The 20,484-nt window shown below is 36.8% G+C and overlaps 1 protein-coding gene across 8 annotated transcripts in view; it reads right to left on the reverse strand.

Annotated features, from left to right (window-relative positions):
* The window catches only part of FAT1 (FAT atypical cadherin 1), a 97,240-nt gene that overhangs the window by 34,716 nt on the left and 42,040 nt on the right, over nucleotides 1-20,484 (reverse strand). For 6 of the 8 annotated variants that reach the window (XR_010303444.1, XM_064149023.1, XM_064149024.1 and 3 more), the window contains 5 exons: nucleotides 11,436-11,497; nucleotides 8,328-8,657; nucleotides 7,346-7,556; nucleotides 5,249-5,317; nucleotides 3,073-3,212 (listed from right to left, as the gene is read on the reverse strand). Coding sequence is in view for 7 of the 8 variants with exons in the window: in XM_064149023.1 (XP_064005093.1) it covers nucleotides 3,073-3,212; nucleotides 5,249-5,317; nucleotides 7,346-7,556; nucleotides 8,328-8,657; nucleotides 11,436-11,497 (812 nt within the window). In the remaining variant the exon portion in view is untranslated. The remainder of the gene's footprint in view (nucleotides 1-3,072; nucleotides 3,213-5,248; nucleotides 5,318-7,345; nucleotides 7,557-8,327; nucleotides 8,658-11,435; nucleotides 11,498-20,484) is intronic. The other 2 variants (XM_064149030.1, XM_064149026.1) reach the window with 1 other exon arrangement.

Here is a 20,484-nt window from a genome sequence, read left to right on the forward strand (position 1 = left end):
TCATATTGAGCTTCTCATCTACCAACACCCATAGGTTCTTTTCTTCAGAGCTGCTCTCAAGGCAGTCACTGCCCAGCCTATGGGCCTGGAATTTGTTTGCCCTTGCTTTGCATCATGCATTTGGCATTTAGATGTATGCAAAATTCTAATAGTCTCCACGCCTACTGCTGCTGTATTTTTCAAAAAAGCTATTTAACTGAAGTTCTGAAAGAGTAAAATACTCTACAGATGTTAATGGCCAGAGGCCAGCAAATGCCTACTAGTTAGAAGTCAGATTCATACACTGCTTTTACACAATAAGACTTCAGTTTCTTGTCTCCCCTCCCCAGTGTCTTGGAAATGTTATTTCCTTTTTTCAAATTAAACACATAATTACTTAATCTGCTGTTGATCAATATTTGTTAAATTGTTTACTGTTATTTGCAATGTTTACAGTAATTACTTTATGAGCTAAAAGCTGTGTTATGGTAAATTGTTGCTCCTAATGCACGTACTCAGTGTTCAGAATTTCTTTTGCCTGTGACTGCACTTCAACAGTCTACCAGCTTTTAAAAGAATTCAACAACACATCAACATTCGAACTTTAATGATCAATCATTTCAGCAGTAATAGAATTTACACAGTGGCAGTCATAAATTGCACCTTACACTTGGGTTTAGTATCAACACTTTTAATTCCTTTGTGAAGTTAAAACTCATCTGAAATGTATCTTTTTAATGACAGTCCTGAAGTATATCTTAAGAGATCAGTTCATTTGGGTGGGCGAGGAGTTATGGGGGAAGATAGTGAATCAGTTAAAATCAGAAGTTCGTTCATATACCAGCAGTTGCAGAGTTTGAACTAATCTGTGCTTCTCAATCTGTAGACCACAGTAACCTGAGACTCAAACAGCAACAGTATAACTTGGGCTTATCCCAGAAGCATGGGGAAAAAAAGATGATAATGCAAAGGAAGTCTTTGTGTTTGCTTGTAACAAAACCCATAACCCCTGCTCCTGCCAACTCTAGCTGAGAGAAGACAGAAAAATCACACAAAAAGCAATCACAGAGAAAAAAAAAAAGATAAATTTGAGACTACTACTTCAACTCTCCTGCAGAAAACTGCTGTGGTCCGTGTTTAAAATGTTCTCTCAGCTTTACAAAATGCTAAATTAACACAATAAAGAAACTCGACGAAAGCTAGACTCTACACTTTCAAGAAAAATGAATTGTATAACTCAGAGGAAGAGGAGGAGTGAGGGTTAAAACATTTTTTTGACCTTTCACTTCTTGGTTGTTCTATAAGACAAAGCAGATCATGGTTCAACTGTGACAGCTCAGGACGCCTGCATAAATTCAGCTATATAAGCAGCAGCACTGGATAAAACATCTACAGTCACTGAAACTACGTATTCAGCCTTTACCAGTCCCCAGGCTATCTCAACAAACTCTGCATGGTGACATTTTTGACTGCATTCTTGGGGGAGGGGGAAGTGTGTGTGGAAAGCCTCCTACTGTCTGTCTGAATTTCCTGGCAAAATGAATTCTTTTTTAAGTTGGATTTGTGATTCTTATAATTACTTTCAAACTAATTCATGCCTTCTCTTCAGAATTCTGTAACTAGTAGAAACAAATCTGCTCAATATTACAAATAGGTAATTAAGTTATGACAGGATTTTCCAGACCTTTTATGGTGATTATCAGCACCAGAAGCGGTGGCATCATGGCCATCATAGCAGCAAGTACTAACCTGAGGACATCGTGTTTGGTAATAAATGGTTCAGAATAGCACTCACAATTGTCACCACTAAAGGACAAGATTGCTCTTCAAGGAAACTGCTCATCTTTCAGTCTTCTGCGATTGAATTTAGTCTATCTGACCTAACAAGCCTCCAGACAGGCAGTTGGGTCAATAAAGATTCCATTACAAATATTAAACATTGACAAGAAATATTTTTCCCTCTGGCCAAAATGAGGAAGACAATGTTGAAGACATTAGATGAGAGGGAAACATATACACTGTACAGAAGTAGAACAAGAAATTGCATTTAAAACATAGATTTTCATGTACAGATGACAGAAGCAACTTGCTCACTGCTCTTTTGAGCTCCTGAAGGGCAGATTCAATGAGAGGGGCAGGTAACAGACATACAACTTTGCCAATCCAACAGTCTTAAGTCAGTAAATAAATAATTTCCTTTCTACTTGGAAATAAAGCAGAGCATCTCAAAGCTCTATCCACACCAACCTCAGCTAAACTTTGCTTCCAAATATATTGAGGTTCTGGGCTGAGGAAAGAAAACTAGATGGCAAAAAACAGAGGGCTATACATGATAACCTACTTTACTATGATTTATTTCCAGTAGTTTCACAAGAGGCTTCTGTCTTAAAGTGAACTTATTAAATCAAATGTAAAGAATTGCCACCACCATGGAGTCTTAATAAAGAGATAATTTGGAAAAAATATTGGTTTGTCTGAGATTGCTGCTTTGGAAAATGTTTGACAATCTCTACCTCCACTGAAGGAAAAGAAAGAAATTAAGAAGAAAGAAGACACAAAGAGATGTTATCATATAAACTTTGTTTCTGTATGCACACCATACAGAAGGAGCAATTCAGTTTCATAAACCAATATTTGGACATTGCACAGTTTGTCAACAGATTGTGGGGGACAACAACATGGACATACCAAGCAACCTTGTAGTGGTCTTTTAAATTTAAAGTAAGGTAATCATGTTACTTGGTGACTTGAGAGGAGATGGATAAAGGATGGTAGTTCAGGTAAGTAGTATTAATGTTTTTCTTTTAATCATGCGTGGAAGGGCTTAGTTTGTTTTCATTTACTTGGTTACTGTAGGAACATGATGCAACTTAGAAGCTGCTGATTCAGACACACCATAGCATAGTAACCTGCCACTCGAGTTACCAAACAACATGGTTTGACAAATATCAGAATCTACTCCCATTTTAGACAAGAGTCTCTATGACCATATTCATTGTCCAGGATGAAAAAAAAAATGTAAGGAAAAAATGCAACACTCACTCCACAGCTACAATTTCTTTCTTTTGTAAGTGCTTCATTAGAATTCATTACCTGAGTACTGATAGATCGAGTTCCATCTGTTGCCTCTACTGTCAAGTTGTAATTTGATTTCTGTTCTGCATCAAGAGGTCTAGCGACAATGATAGTTCCACTGCCCTTGTCCACATCAAATCGACTGTCATAGTTGCCACCTTGTTCAGGAAATTAGGAAAGGGAGAAGTTTATAAAACACAGCACTGCTCCAATGTTTTCAGGTATGACCATGTTCTGTCTTCAGATGCTTAATGAAGGTGGAAATATATACACGCACACACATATATATATACACACACACTTATACTTAACTCTTGTGTTTTGCCTTTTGTTTTTGATTTTTTTTTTCCTGGTAATGTGATATGCTGTTACTTACAGATATTTAAAACTGATTAAGTTTAAACAAAGCTGATTTGTCTGGCTCATGGAAAGTCAGCAGGTTAATTTTTAACATGTTTATCTAAGCTTTTAAAACCAGATTTTAAAGATTCCAAATAGCAGGAAAATGAGAATTATGAGGTGCCATGTGCAAGTTTATTTTGTGCAGAATGTCAAGATAATTGGTAAAAAATCATACTTTCTATCAAAATAAACTTAAGTCTCAAATCAGATATATAGTCAAATTTTTGTCTTTTGCATCAGAGTACAAATTTCTGTACTCTGATATGTATGGTACAGGAAACACTGAAAAAGTACCTCCAAACAACTCTCGTCTGAGTGCTAAAGAATTCACTGTCTTACTTTATTGAGATAAGCAAGACTGATCAGAGTGCTAAATGTTTAAATGCCCAGTGTTTAAATATGCCCAAGCTCTCTTTCTGAAGCAAATTATCTAAAGCTCCCTTGCAAAACTTTCAAATTTCAAAGAGTAATATAGTTAAATAATCATGTAGATCAATAGTTATGTTTAGTTGTTTAAACATTTAATTGATCATCACGTCGCCTCGAGCAGATTGTCATGAGAATACAAGGTCTATTAAGTTCCAATATTGTTAGCAATGATAAATCCTGCCATTTAACTACAATTGCTTCAGACCTCTCAATAAACTGCATAAAATGGAGGAATCAATTTTAATTTTGGTCAAGCCTGTGAAATAGCAAACCAATTTCTCTTAATTATGTGCATGTGTTTTTTGAATTATACTTTACTAAGATAGCATTCAGAGATCATCTGAGTAGCCCCCCCCCCCCCTATTTTTTTTTCTAAGAAGAGCTTTGACATGCTGTTTTGAAAATCATTAAATGCCTTTCATGAAAAGCCAAGGCTAGAAGCAAGAGGGTGAAGTTTCAAAAAGTTGCAAATTTACACTAAATCAAATAAAGAACAGTGAAATGAAGCCCCCTTCACATAGGAAAAGGACTTCACCTTTAGAATGTTCCATTGCATGACAGACATATCAGTTCAGGAATGATGGGTTCAATTCTGCTTCACTGGATTACAGATATTTGATAATGACAAAGATAATACAATTTTTTTAGTTTCACTGAAAATCAGCTCCTGTTACTGGCCCAGCAGCAGTTTCAGAATCACATGAATGGATGTTATCTATTCATGCTTTTTTGCAGTGTTCATGTTTTATTTTTTGTTTGTCTAGTTTGCTTGTTTGGTTTGGGTGTTTTGTTTGTTTGTTTGTTTTTCTGTTTAACAAGTGTACATGATTTTTTTAAATGGGGTTTGTGCAAAATGTCACCTTCAGAAAGTGAGTCTCTAGCTTGTCTTTTATAGTTAGCTTTCTTTTAGTTGGTAAGCAACACCATTTTCTCAGATGGCCCCGTGAAGTCATCTTCATTTTAAAGGGAAGAGAAAGGTGAGCAGGTACAAATCTGTTCATTTAGTTTCTCTGATAGAAGGGTAAACTCTAACCTCCTTTTGTTGTTGTTGTTCCTTTCCCATTGTCAAGGAAATCGTAGTGGCAATAGCTGTAATCCACTGAAGCAGAACTCAACCCAAACTTCTGCAGCTGGTACACTCAAAGTGTAACAGCAACAGTTTTGGCCAAAGCCAAAACTGAATGCTCTGAATCGATGTTGTACAAATGTAATGATGACAAAACAAAACAAAAACGAACCTGTCACAAATGCAACTGTGAGCACTTTGATTTCCGAAGGGTTAATTAAATAAATAGTTTATAAATGTACGCTTTCATTTCAGATCTCATAATCTGGTAATAAATTATGTGATCTCAGCAGATACCTTCTGCTGTACAGTTCAGGTCACAAGCCATCTGAAAGATGTAAAATACTTCACTAGCAAGCTTGTCTCCTGGCTCAGCCAAAAAGAAAGAAAGCATGGAAAGCAAGCACAGAACACAAAGGAAAGCTGTCAATCAAATTAATTCATGCTATTAGAAACAGTAAAAGAGGGCAGTAAAGTGACCACCTGTAGAAGTAGCTGCCAACTTCACAACATAACAAACTTTCCAAAACACTTTTACTAGAAAAACAGTCAAAATAGAAGGGCTTATTTTACAATGCATGGACAAGTTCTGCTCTTTCCTCTTGGATTTTCCATACATGTCTTTCTAAAAATGTCAGGAAAAGTTCATCTATTTTTTTTGCGTTAAGCATACAATAAAAATTCTGCAAATGTCCAAAACCTGTTCTGTATGCTTGGAGCAAATCCAAATAATAGTATCATCAGAATTCTATTTGGATGTATGTACTGCTCAGAGTTCATAGTCGTTGAAGCAAACTAAAAAGGGAAGTATAACTCAAACTTAATTAATAAATTTTACTCATTAAAGACCCCAGGAAACATCATTGCTGTACTCTGTGGAAACTTAGAAGAGCTCTGAGGCCTCTATCTGCTCTCTTGCATCTCCATCCATCACTCACATTTTCCTGATGCTGTCCTTTCCTGAATCTTTCCTTTAAAGGACTATTTTTGGTCTACAGATTTTTTTGTTTGCTGTTGACTGTGTAACCCTGATTGGAGCACATAGAACTTTTTCCTCTCTCCTGCTCACTTCAGCTATGTTTACATTTTCTGCTTTTCTACTCCCATGTCCATGTGTGTGTATGTTTGGCAGAACAGCAAAAGAGTAGCCTCAGCTCCAAAACACCTCTAACTGCAGAGCTGTGACCTTTTGAACTCTACTCACTACACAGTTGTACACATCTCCAGCTTCTTGGTTTAGCTAAATGTAAACTATGAACTCTTTGGACAGGAATTAATTTGGTTTTTTTTTCACCCAGAACACATTAAGAACATAAAAATGGGAAAAAAATATAATTAGCAACATGATCACATGTGAAACATGCATTTAGGGAAGAATTGTGTCTGTTATCATGTGCTTGGAAGTTTTCTGAGAACTCCTTCAAGTGGAATTTATGTATTTCTGCTACATGTATTAGTTTTACATACTTTGTTTTTAATTGTTGCTGTTCTCAAGATCCCTTAGGACAGACAACAGCAAGCTAGACCTTTAAAACAATGTAAAAAATACTCTCCCCTATAAGTCAGCATCATAATAATAAAATTTTCAGTAGTAACAAAGATGAAGAAGACCCTTCTCTCTCATGATTGTGGCAGAAAAATCTCAATCTGATAGGGCTATTTTAAGATCAGAAACAGTTCACTATGAGACTCCTCTCATGAAACAAGGCTGTGCTAAATATTTTTCTTGACTCTAAAGCCTGTAATCCATGACATAACCTGCTTTCAGAATTGGCTATACAGTGAACACTTTGTGCCCCCAGTGCTCATAGATCTAGTGAGTACATATGAAAATAAATAGCACCATTTGTTTTGCCACCACAGCACCGTCATATTAGTGAGCAGAATTTGCATTCCAATGGTAGAGGCTAAGGTATGATACAATAGTAAGAATAGGTACAGGAAGAAGTTTGCTGGGGTTAGGAATATTGCAAGCTTTTGTCTTAGTACTGAAACAAGGGACAGCAAACTGAGAAGCAGCCCAGAGGGCAAGAAATCAATGTGAATAGCATTGTGTGTAACATCCTGATTCACAGAAGACTGGCATTTTATTTCTTTCCCTATACTACAGTCTGAGATTGATCAGATTAGTTTTAATTTCACTGACACAACATTCAGAAATCATTTCTAGAACTTTAACACAGTAGATATTTTGCAATGCAATTTTAATCTTTGATATATAGTGGTGTAGAGAAAAAGATGTCATTTTGATTTGTAATGAAATCAGGGAAAAAATATTCATCTACAGAACACCAAAACCTTGTATTATTAAGAAACCACGTTGCAATGAGCCCTCCAGTATCTCAGACCGCATGCATTTGTTTCTAATAATAAAAGCCCTTAAGGCATCCTTACCCGTTATGTCAAACCAAAGTGGTGTTCCAAGAGGTTCAACAGCTATTACACCAATCATGTGAGCAACTGGGTCACTTTCCATCACCGTAAAAGAAAAAAATGCTTCCTCAAAATAAATGGGCTCTGTGGGTGGGACAGGTTTTGGAATCCATTCTATGTGAAGTCGCGTAGTTGATGATTTTTGTGGACGGCCATTATCGACAGCTTTAATCTGTGAAATAGAGACATCTTTCAGGGCACAGGACCACATAAACCATTAAGTCACATAAAGGGAAAAGTAGCAATAAGCTCCAAGCATGTTTGCTTGTGTGAGATACATCCCAAAAGGTTAAACGTCTCTTGAAGTGCCACTTGCCCTTCATTAGCTGTGCCACAAATGGAGAAAATGTAGCACCTGATAGTAGCACAGGCTGTTACCAGAAATTTACTATATTTTCCTTTTTTCCTGAAAGAGAGTCAAACTAACTGTTCGTGTTCCCTCATGTTCTGGAAAACAACTGCAGTTTTTTGATTGAAACATCTGATATCATCCTTTTAAAAAAAAAAAAAAAAAAGCCAACAATGAACAGCAAAACAAACCCACAAAACAACAGCCTTTGGATTTCATAGAATCAACCAGGTTGGAAGAGACCTCAAAGATCATCCAGTCCAACCTATCACCCAGCCCCAGCCAGTCAACTAGACCATGGCACTGAGTGCCTCATCCAGTCTTTTCTTGAAGACCCCCAGGGACGGTGCCTCCACCACCTCCCTGGGCAGCCCATTCCAATGGGAAATCACTCTCTCTGTGAAAAACTTCTTCCTAACATCCAGCCTATACCTACCCTGGCACAACTTGAGACTGTGTCCCCTTGTTCTATTGCTGGTTGAAGCTTTCTTCCTTCAGATATTACACTTGTCTGCCAGCTACTGAATGAGAAGTGATGAAAACCCTGACAAAAGAACAGTTTGTGTAGTAAAGGCATAAAATATTTTGACTCACTGAGAGGATATCATAGTCCCTTGCTGCAGAAAATTTCTTTGATGAAACCACTCCAGTTTTTGGTTCAATAAAGAACTTGCCATGTTCATCACCATCTTCAATGCTGTAAGAGATCTCTGCATTGGGGCCTTCATCTTTATCTGCAGCAATAACTCGATAGATTGGCTCTCTTTTGGCAGCTCGCTCTCGTTCTGGCTTACCACGCTCTGGAAGCTGGATTTTGTAGAACTTTTGCAAGAACTGAGGCTTATTGTCATTCTCATCTAAGACCTTCACAATCACCCGTGCAATTGTTGACTTTGCAGGAATACCATTGTCTGTTACCATTACCTGTTTGTATTAAAAAGGATATGGTTAGCATTTATTCCAAACAATTCTTCCAACAACACTCTTTTAAAAGCAGATTTCCCTGCAACTGCCTGTGACAACTCTAACTAATAACTTACTTTTCAATTTAATAATTTGATTTTACCCCTCAAAAGATGCAATTCAGAAGAATATAAGAATACTTTAATTCTTCCCTATTTAATCTCTTGTTGGATAATAAGGGATTAAACATGAGCATATTCAAATTATTTTAGCATCTGCTGCAAAAAAAAAAAAAAAAAAAAAGATAGTCATTGCTGCTTCCTGCAACAGCTCAGTTAGCAGAAGAGCTAAAGACAGAGGCCCATCATTTTCTGGTTGCACTCTGCCCTCCACAGAAAAGCTAATAGGCTCAGAGAGATGCTAAGCATTTTCAAAGGAGACTTCAGCTGCTATCACATAAAGCATTTAAATAAACACCAATTCCTTACTGATAACAGTATTACCTGACTTCTGCCAATTTAGCTAAAGCTCCTTTTCAGAAGAGAATGTTTTCCAAAACACTGGCAGTAAAGACACAAGGAATAATGATTGGTAAAGACACTTTTGTTCTTTGTCAGTCTTTCATGTTCTTTTCATTGCCTTGTCTTTGCCTCTGGTTCAGCTTTAACTGTATTAATCCTTGTGTCTCCCATATTAGGAACAATTTAATGATGCAATGTAGCACTGTCTCAGCTTTTCTATGGTGTCCTCCTAATTTTATTTTTCCTCACTCCTCTTTTTTAACCTTTTTTCCCCTTCACCCTTCTTTATAATAATCTCCCTGTAAGTGTTCTAGGGCATGCTGGATGTGGATTTGAGCAACTTGAGCTTGAGAAATGCGTCCCTGCCAATGACACAGGGGGTGAAACTAGGAAATCCTTCAAGTCCCATCCAATCCAAACCATTTTGTGATTTCATTTTGATCAGATTTTTTTTCCTCTTTTATCATACATTTTAGGAAATAAATAAGGAAATAAAAATGAAACATGCCATGACTTGAGAGCATGAAAGAAATGAAAAAAATATAATCAACCACAAAACACATTAAATATAGCGTGAAATTCAAATACTCTCATGTCTAACAGATGGTAGGATTTCCACATATATTAGTACCTGTTCCCTTTAGTACTTTTAGTGTAACATCACCACGTAACTTTCCGTTGGAAAAAAAACACAACAAAAACGACCCACAGAAAAAAACCCAAACCTAAACAACATAAAAAAACCCTCTGCACAAAAACTCAAAAACTACATCACATCCCAAACCAGAAATATTCAAGAGGTGCAAAATAACTTGTCTGGTAAAGAAATTAGCATTGCCTCAGGACAGGCAGGAAAAAAAAGGGAAATCTGAGGAAAATTTAGTCTGATTTGAATATAGTATTAGTTCTGAAGGCATTACTGACATAACAAACTGAATACTGATGTGGCAAAATAACATGAAGCTAACCTAAAATAATTGCATTAAAAAAGTGCCAGCTGGCACTCAAAACACAGTTACAAGTTGGGAAAAAAAGAATGTGACATATTAATTACTATTATGTAAGCAGGAGTGCAATCTAGATCAAATTTAATAGAAAACAAGGAATAAACCCACCAACCCATCTGGTCAACATTTCAATGCTCAATTAATTAGCCAGATGCTCAGCACTTGGCTCATAACATTGTCATTCTGTGCATTTCTGGGTTTCTTTCAAATCAATTTTTAAAGTTGTAAACATAAAAAATTAAAAAGGGAAAATTGCTACTTTGGGCAGTACTGTCTGTCACTATTGCTCTGTAGTTAAGAGGTTTTTTATTGGATACTTTGCAGACTTTTGTTTAAAAATGGGATTCCAATTGAAGAAAGAATGAAGAAGATAAATGATACCAGCAGCCAAAACTCAATATTCCAAACTAAAGAGCAATCAGCTTGATCTTCTGTCTTTACAGAGAATGCTGAAAGAGGAGGGTTTATGTATCATTGTGTGGTACTGTAACCTTAAAAAAAAAAAGCAACACTTTCTTAATTCTGTATATTATCTTGTTGTGACTTAAGGTTAAATCAGCAGGCATGATAGCCAGCAGGCAACTGCCCATACCATTACACTGCTAGTGTGATCTCTGGGAATAAGTTTTGGCCCAGGACAAGTAGCACACTATCACATCACTGCTCTAAAGCTGCAGTTTAGAGATTGCGCTAATCAGACATCGTTCTCAACAGGCAACTTGGACATGGCCACCAGGAATAAAATGTAAGCAATCAAAGCCATTCTGTACCAAGTAACTTCAGGATCAAAGAATGATCCACAGCTCATTTTATTTACTGTATAAATCTAATACAAAAGGCAGCACAATGCATGTAAAAGTCATAAGATACCTGTTAGCACCTTTACATAGCAGTGATCAAGAAATAAGATATAACTGATGTGAAGTACTTGGAAAACTGACACAAGCAGAGTTAAGGGAGTAATTTAAAAAGAGAATAATGATGACTTTACGATTTAGAATAATAATGTCTAGTACTAAATCACATTTGCCACCTAATTAATTTGACTGTTACTACTACTAGAAACACACTGCAGAGGATATCCCACCCTACTGCTACTTCGGTGCAAAGAGCTCTTTTCAAAGCTGATATAGAAATTAAAATAATTATACCAATTTGGTCCAGTACTCTAAATTTGTCATATAGAAATCAAGTATGGTAAACTTAACTCTCTGTAAGAGAGAAATGAACACATAGCCACTCTTTTTCAGAGTACTAAAGAAATTATTTACCTCCAGTATGTGCTCTCCCTGCTGCTCTCGATCTAGTTTTCTAGATGTGGTTGTAATTAGACCTGTAAACATAAAAGTATAATTAATCAGACTCTTTGAGAAAATAATTTGCATTAAAATTAGGTTAAACAGGGAGTTATTGATATATTCAGTTTCTTCATAGTTGGTCTCTTCTATTTTTGCAGAACTTATGCCTTCATTGAGGGAAGAGGTTTCCAACCCTTAAGGGCCATGAATATATTCTTTGCATTCTGAAGGTTAAGCTGTTGAAGCCCTTATGACAGACACAGTTCAATTTCCCAACACATTGATACATGTCCTGCTTCTGAGGAGTCGTGTGTGTAATTTCTTCACATGAAGTAGTTTTCAAAGGGTGCTTATATGCCTTATTCATAGAGAGTTTACACATGTTATTTGAATAATTACCAATCTTAATCTCATCAGGAGAAATATATATTTGTATTTTTATTGATAACAACAGAAAAAAAGATGGCCAGAAGAGATGCATTAATGACAGCAACCACTGCAATTTGTGTGTTGGCTTGATTTGGCAACAATAAGAAGTTAAAACAGTTTCTGTTGGCAGTAGCAAAGAACAAGTACAAGTTTTTATGCTTGATGTTAAATTTTGTTACAAAAGTTCAATACACCTTTGATGCAAGATTAGGAAAGCATAATGAATTTTGTTTTACATGAAGAAAATCAAAGAGTAAGAGGTAACAAGAAGACAGTGAAATCACAATGCAAAAGGATCTTACTTGAATTAATTCTCCCTAACAGTACATTCAAAATTTTAACTACTGAGTGTTGGGTATAGTAAACTCAGTCAACTCTCCAACATAGTTGAATGGCTTGAGACGGTGTGGGTTAACTGTGCTATAAGTCACGAGATTACTCAGTCTCTTTGCTGCACAAAATCCATTCATTTGTTTTCAGGCTGACCCACAAACACCATTGCTGTGTTAACATTGCACTGAGCCTGTGCTGTGTAAACCTCAATAGATCCGGCCTGGCCTTTCCTGAAGCAAACACCAAGATCTGAATTTGTCCAACTTAAGGTGCTGGCTAAGGCTTCCCATATCCTCTGCAGCAGGAATCTTGCATATACTAGATACAGAAGACACCGTGATGTCCCAAGACTTTCTACCCGGCTTTTTACAGTAACAGGAAAGCACTGCCCTCCTGATCCTTAATTGTCAAATTGAAAAGCAGGGATGCAATCAACTAATTAAGGACAAAATAGAGATCAAAACACAGGTGAATACTTTGTATTCTCTTTTTCTAACTATAGTATAGCCTTTTTAGGAGTAAAAACTCTTATAAGGAAAATTAATATTCATTTATCAGGTTTTCAGGGTTAATCTGATGCAATAAAAAAGCCTTAAATTTTGTCTCAGTTCATAAAAAATAGAGCACATGAGTGAGAAGAGCAATAAAGATTTCAATTTCACTTCAAAGAGAAAGGCCAACAGAAATGGAATGGTATACCACCACACTGCATAGGTACCTAGTGCTCCTGTCAAAATACAATTGTAGCCTACATATACCAACAAAAATAGAATATGAACAAAACCTATAAAGCAATTTTACATCTGTCAAATGTTCAAATCACTGTTCTTCAAAAAATACATAGTGCAAATAATGACTGTTTCAATTATGGTCAAATCTGCCTTTGTTTCTCCAGTAATTTGGCTTGCCATTGTATCAAATCCATTATATGCCTAGCATTCTAGACAAAGATCTATCATCTTTTCCTACTTTACATTTTTACAATATATAGAAGATATGTTTATTGCTGTTAGGATACATCTTTTGGTATTATGAAATAATTTCCCTTAATTATAAAGAAAATGGGAATTAAAGAAACTGTGTTAATCTTCTTAAGGTAATGTACGTCCATAGTGACTACAGAGCAGTGAACAATGACAACTGAAAGTATTTATTGTCACGTAATCTAAATAAAGCTTTCTCCTAATATCCTGGATAAGGCTGGTTATGCCACACCTTTTCTTTTCACATGCTCTATGGGGAATAGCACAGAGCTGTTAACTGGATGCAAACAAATGGCAGTGCCAATGCCTCATATGCTTTCCCTTGAGCAAAGGGACTTGTAAGTGAATTCAAGAAACATAAGCTCTCCTAAATATGTCTTTCTATTGAGTACCTCTTGAAAAAGCCAGCACAAGCCCTCCCAGGAAGCATTAATCCTCTGAGGCTCACCACAGTTACACGAAAAAAAGGTAGAATTCAGCATAGCCACTAAAAGATTTGGCTGTTGGGACAGATGGGTTGAGGATGAGGAGGATCCCAAAAAGCACAGGCAGAACAAAGTAATTCCAGTAGAAATATCTCATTAAGCTTGCATTTCTTCTGAATATTTAATACTCAGTGTACATCCTCCAACAATACCAGACTCCACCTCTCACAACATCTGCAAGCAGAGAATTGCTAATACATAAGATCAGAAAGATGGCACCTTTCAATAGTTGCCTATCCACTTTTTCCCCATCAAGAGCCATTAAGACTGGAACAACAACTAATAAATGCCAATTAACACTTGGAGGGGGGGCGGGGGGGAATGAAAAAAATAAAATCATAAATGCTTTTACTGCAAGCACTTCAGACAGAATTCTGCTATGCACTGCTCTAGCTCTAACTCTACCATTTGTTAAAAAAAAGTCTAATTTCAGTTCTGTAAATGAAGCTGGTCAACAGAACTCAAATGGCTAAGCAGAAAAACATCAACTAAGAACAAATTATGTGTTTCCTTTGGTCTGCTACAACTTTCAGTCTTTTCAACCAGTCATGCCACACTCCTGTTAAAACACTTGAGACCAAAGGATTTAGTCTTCACCATATATATCCTGTACATTCAGCAGAAACTAATGCCAACAAAGGAAATGTAACACTTCTGGATTTAGAATCACATACGCATGCATGACATTCTTTTCATTTAACTCTTCACTGCTAGCTGTTTTCCTAAGTGAAAATATAGCTTCAGTGAAGTGCTTCACTACAGCTGAAGCCTGTAAAACAGCTGATTACAGCAATCTTGAAGGTTTTATTTTTTTTCCAAGTTTTTCTGTATTATAATGCTTCATTATAGTATGCTTAATGCTGCACTGACAGATTTTGTGAGTTGTGAAAGAGCTTTTCTGAATTAAGGTTGTGATCATAAAGCCAAGTGTTCCTATCCAGTATGGCTTTTTTGATTGCACATTAAGAAGGTTGTGAAGAATCTTTGGACCTCCTGTAAGAGCGAGCCTGCAGTAAGAGCCACCAGTTTGCTCTTTCTATGGAAAATACAAATCGTGTAAGTTTTTAGACTAAGCTCCCTCTCTTTTATGTAACAGTTTAGACATCTCCTTGCTGTGACTGTCCCTCTTCACAAATAAATGAATAACCACATCTCTGAACACAGCATGTGCAGAAAGAAGTGACAAGTAAGAAATCTGAAGAAGTCTGTAGCATAATCACAGTTTGCAAATCTTTATCATCAGGTGGGGAGAATCTGTTCAGTAATGAATAAGAGAAATGACAGCTTGTGTGAGAAGTAGATCATTGTGACAATGTACTAATTTTTGAAGGAAAACTAGCTTATAGAGCATCATTTTTGCAGTCATATTTATGTGTTTTCCTTCTGCCTCCTCTTATCAACCACCTACTCACACACACACATAAAGAAAACAATAGGAATAATAAGTTGTAGTAACTCACATCACTACTGTTCCCCCTGGAATGCACACTGTGCCAAGGTGTGGTAAAGCATGCTTGCAAAAGCACACATTTATAACAAACATTTTTAAGATAATCATGAGCAAATGGTATCTCTAGCAAATTGGTGCAATTTTCCTACTCAGTAACAATTTAAACCTCACCTCAGCAAAAATATTTTCATAGCAGAAGCTTAATAATTTAGAGACTCTGGATAAACCACAACTGTCCTGCCACACTAGCTAGAGAGGCACTAAAATGAACAAATGAACTAAAGCTACATTGTAAAAATCCATAACATTAAAAAAAAACCCAAACAGCACAACAAAAACAACCCATGCACACCAGGTAACAAATGCAATTGTATTCTCTCTTCCTTTCTCCTTTGAGTTACATCCTGGGGACATCTGCTGCCTGTCTCAGGTCTACTGAAAAACCAAAATAGCTACCACTGTATTCAAAGAAAATTTACTTCGGATTTCTATTTTGAACATAATTAAAACAAACAGACAAAAACCCAACTGCAGAATTCTATTAGGTAAACATAAATAAACCTGCTACATTTGGAACAGAAAATAGCACAAGGGAGCTGACACTAGCAGGGATTTATTTTTTCCTGCAGTAGCTTTCATTTCAGTGCCCAGTTAAATGATGTTATCTCTGTATCTGCAAAACAGCACAAACACAGCTTTGATTCAGTGTTGAAATGGCTGTCTCTTTCAAACATTAAGTAGGCACCATGTTAAGAAACAATATTAATTTCATGCTCTTAGCTGTCTTTGTGGCAGGGGTGATCTCAGTGATGAAAAAAACACAGTGAAGGGAGTGAGTGACTAGACAATGAGCTTTTCCCCACCTCTTGTTTTCCAAAGGCTGCCCCATTGGAAGTCATCCTCCCTTGCTCTCTCTTCAGTCCAAAATTAAGACTCAACATAACCTACGCACCACAAGTATTTCAGAAAGAATGGTCTTTGTAAGAGGAGAAGGCAGGCTCAAGATTTGTATCTTGTGGTGTATGTATCATGCTTTCCCTACTGCAGGCATACCTACAAATGTGTGCAGTGGCGCTTCCAGAAATATACAAAGACTTTACAAACACATCCAGCTTGTGGTGAGGCAGGCTCTGGAGCTGGATGGGAATATGGCTGTTTGCCAGGGCTAGCCCACCACAATCTAAAAGACTAAAGGAGATGCCAAGACTGTTAAATTGTCTCCAATGTATTTGAACCAACAGGCTTTATCTGGACATAATATAACACTACTTGAACTGTAGTGTATGAAAAGAAATAGTTTCTCTGATCTTTGAGCTCATTAGCACAAAGGTTTAAGGAAATATGGAAATCAGTTACAACATTTTTTAATCAATGACTTCAACAAATACAAGACACTGGAATGAAATACATGAGAGACCATATTTTGTTGATGAGATTTTTGCTTTCTTGTTTGAACATAAAACATAACCAATCAACAGAAATGGTTTCTCTGGACTGCATCAGCGCAACTCAATAAGTTTAAAGATCAATTTACTTACAATGTTTTATTAAGCTCTCATTCCCCTACTTCAACTTTAGAAATGACAAATTGCTAATGAATGTTGAAAACAATTATCTTGTTATTTTCTTCATGAGGTCTTAATATAGTAAGAGTTGAAGGAAGTATGGATTTTATATTACCATGTGGCTGCAATGATAGCCTAGTTTGATTACTGTGTAACACAATCCTAAAGCGCTGCGTAAGTTATAGTATACATTCTGTAAAGCAAGGACCAATTATGTCTCTCCAAGTGATAAAAATGCTGTCATATCTCAGGGCAGGATTTCCTCATAATCATCCTCATTTAAAAAACAGTATACAACAACAAATATAAGACAGTCTTCCCTTTTAAATAGAGTTATATATATTTATTTTCTCTGATTGACTAAGAAGCCCACAGGAGTCAGCAGATTCCTCCACATAAAAGTACTTAGTGCAATCAAGTCATGTCTTAGACATCTCTGATGATACGATGCATAAAGTCTCACTGTCAGGAAGTTCTCACATGACATTGTTTTGAACTGTTTCCAGTTACTCAGTACTTTCTGAAATATGGACAAAATGACTGATAAGAACAAGAATCCATGATTGCTTCATCACTGCCACAGAAAAATAAATAGTGGGTTGTTTTTTTCCTTAGTCTTCCTTTCAACTGATTTTATGTTAACCATCATTTACACTTAACTCACTTTATGATCAGTGACCATCAGAAAAGGCCCACATTTCCTTTTCAAAGATGTTCAGATAATCTTTTTGGCAAGACTGTAGTCAAATCTTGTCTTTTATGTAAGCCAAGACAAGGCTTCACAACCAATGTAAATAAACAGATTAATTAAAACAGGTCAATGAAAAGTAATAGCAGAGGGACTTATGACCAGGTTTCAGTTTTGCAGCTGACAAAATATCTTACCAGTCATGTATAAACGATTAATATAAGCTAGACAGTGTGCCACTGTAATGTAACACCATGAAGGCAAGCTGCTGTTAAAAAACAAGTAAGGTCATAGTCCTAACTAGCTATCATACTGCAGAAAGCAAATCACGATGGAACTGAACAGCTTTGGCTGACACAGTCATATAGAGTACCTTAGCAATTTGACTTGCTTTTCATTCCTGAACTCCTCCTTGTCATGAACAGCTTAACAGCTCTCCATACAACCAGTAACAGAACTGTTAACAAGTAATTATTAAGTGCTGAAAATAAGGTTGTAAATATATAATCCTAGCAATATCATATAGAAACACATTAAATGGCTGCAAATGCTTCTTCTGCTCAAGTAAAAAGTTATAAAGTCACTGTTTCTGTTCTTTCAATAAGGCCTACAAAAAGGACACAGCTTTTAAGGAAAAATGGAGAGTCTTGGTTCCTCTTTCCACTCTCATAGCGGAATAGTCTGTCCATTAGGTACAGGCTGTTTCTTGCTCGTTCACTCTGTCCTCCTGAATCTTACCTTTGTTTGCTGCACAGTTGCTTAGGTAGAACAATTATCACTTCTGTCTAGCAGCTTTCAGTCTGTGGCTTAACAGACTTTTCCAGGCTATTTAACTCCACTTTTGGGGCTAAAGGACTAGTCCTCCACTTCATGTATGACCTTTCCAATCAGGGCATTTTACAAAAATGAGTTGCACCACCCAATAGAGAGACAGTTTTAGAAAAAAATTAAACGATACTGCAGGACACTGTGCTGAAGTCAGTGCCCTCTGTATGTCAAGGACAGTACAATTTCACTCATCTACTGCCATTTTCAAAGCTTTGGTGCCTTTCTCTATTCAATTTTCATTTGCAGCATTCAAGCAGAAGCCAGCAAGACACTTCCACAGTGACCAGGCACCTAGGTAAATTCCAGACTGAAAGATCTAAAATGCTTTCTACAAATACAACTCCATTTGCTTTTCAGATTATATTTTAACCTGATTTAGGCACTTCTTTATTCCCGGTTTCAGAGAGTGATGTATTTTCTCTAGATTTCATCCACAAAAAAATCCCAACTGGTTTTGGCACATTTATCAGAGCTGGCTATGTATCTTGCCCTTTGAATGGTGCTTTAGGAGAATTAAAGCAAAACTGAGATCTCAGTCCTACTCAAATTAGAACCACCACTAATAAGGGGTAACTAGCCTACTGTGTCCTGTTCTGGGCTCCTCAATTCAAGAGAGATGTTGAGATACTGGAATGATGAAGCTGATGAGGGGACTGGAACACAAACCCTATGAGGAGAGGCTGAGGGAGCTGGGGGTGTGCAGCCTGCAGAAGAGGAGTCTCAGGGGTGACCTCATTGCTGTCTACAACTACCTGAAGGGAGGCTGTAGCCAGGTGGGGGGTCAGTCTCTTCTCCCAGGCAACCAGCAACAGAGCAAGGGGACACAGTCTCAAGTTGTGCCGGGGGAAGTATACGCTGGATGTTAGAGATAGTGATTTGCCATTGGAATGGGCTGCCCAGGGAGGTGGTGGAGTTGCCATCCCTGGAGGTGTTCAAGAAAAGCTTGGATGAGGCACTTAGTGCCATGGTCTAGTTGACTGGCTAGGGCTGGGTGCTAGGTTGGACTGGATGATCTTGGAGGTCTCTTCCAACCCGGCTGATTCTATGCTTTTGTCGGCACATTAGATATTTATTGAAGTACAGTAATATCAGTGTTTATGACTTCATTACTTGTTGCCAGGAGAGACAGCTTTGTAATAAAGGGTCAGAAAGTTAGTTACTTAATCCGATGGCTGATATTTCATACCACCAGTCACCACGTTAATCAGTAACCAGGCAATTTTATTACACAGTCCCTACTATGACAAAGTATAAGTGCAAGGTGCACATCTACAGTTAAGAGTCACTTCCACCTGGAATTTGCAGATCAGAGTACTCGTGAATCATCATAGTTATTGCAAGCAGGGAGCAAAGACAAGTAACCCACCAAAAAATATTAACATACGGTACAAGGAAGAAAAATCACATCAAAAACAACCAGGTTACCCAAAACACTGTAGAGTTTCAAATTCAACTAGATTTTAAGTACAATAATCTGTGTTTAGTGATGACAAATTCATAGAAAACTGCTCAACTATAACCTACAAATGTAAGTCATGTAATTTAATATACTCTAATTACTCACAGAGTGCATTATTTTCAGTCTGGAATTAAGATGACACCACTATACCTGCTTCTGCAAAAATTCTTTTACTAGTAAAACTGTTGGGAAAATAACAAAAAGAAATACATAAATAACATCCCATCCCTGAAGAAGGTACACTAGACAAAAAAAAATCCTAAGCCTATGATTCATATTGGGTATGTCCAGTTTCATTGTCAATATTCTTTTGGCAGCTTGTGTCTCTCATGCATAAGAATGTAAAAACTTCAACTGTTTAGTCATATGTAAGAAGATGAAATCACACACACACAAAAGGTACTTAATAAATAATACATATCTACATAAAAGTTTTGAATGGAAAGTAAAACCCAGGTAAAAATATTGAAAGGAGGCTAGTAAGTGATGATAAATTTCATGTAGAATGAACTTTAATCTTACTATCAACACTACACTACAGGTTTTTGTAATCTCTCTGCTTACCATGCAAAAACATTCTTGCCTTCAGCACCATCTGGTATACTGAAGCCACACCAACTCAAAGATCAAATGCTTTTAACAATTAACTCTTTAATTAACCTGACCTTTGTCACTCACCTTTATTATCCTATTTTGAGAAACATCATCCTTAGTAATTAAGTACAAAATTATTGCTACAAAATCTCACAGTCTTGAAAGTTCTTTGTTGTCTTAGAACATCTAAAATTTCATCTACGCAAAG

This window comes from Pogoniulus pusillus, chromosome 9 (assembly GCF_015220805.1).
Source record: "Pogoniulus pusillus isolate bPogPus1 chromosome 9, bPogPus1.pri, whole genome shotgun sequence".
NCBI classification, from domain to species: domain Eukaryota; kingdom Metazoa; phylum Chordata; class Aves; order Piciformes; family Lybiidae; genus Pogoniulus; species Pogoniulus pusillus.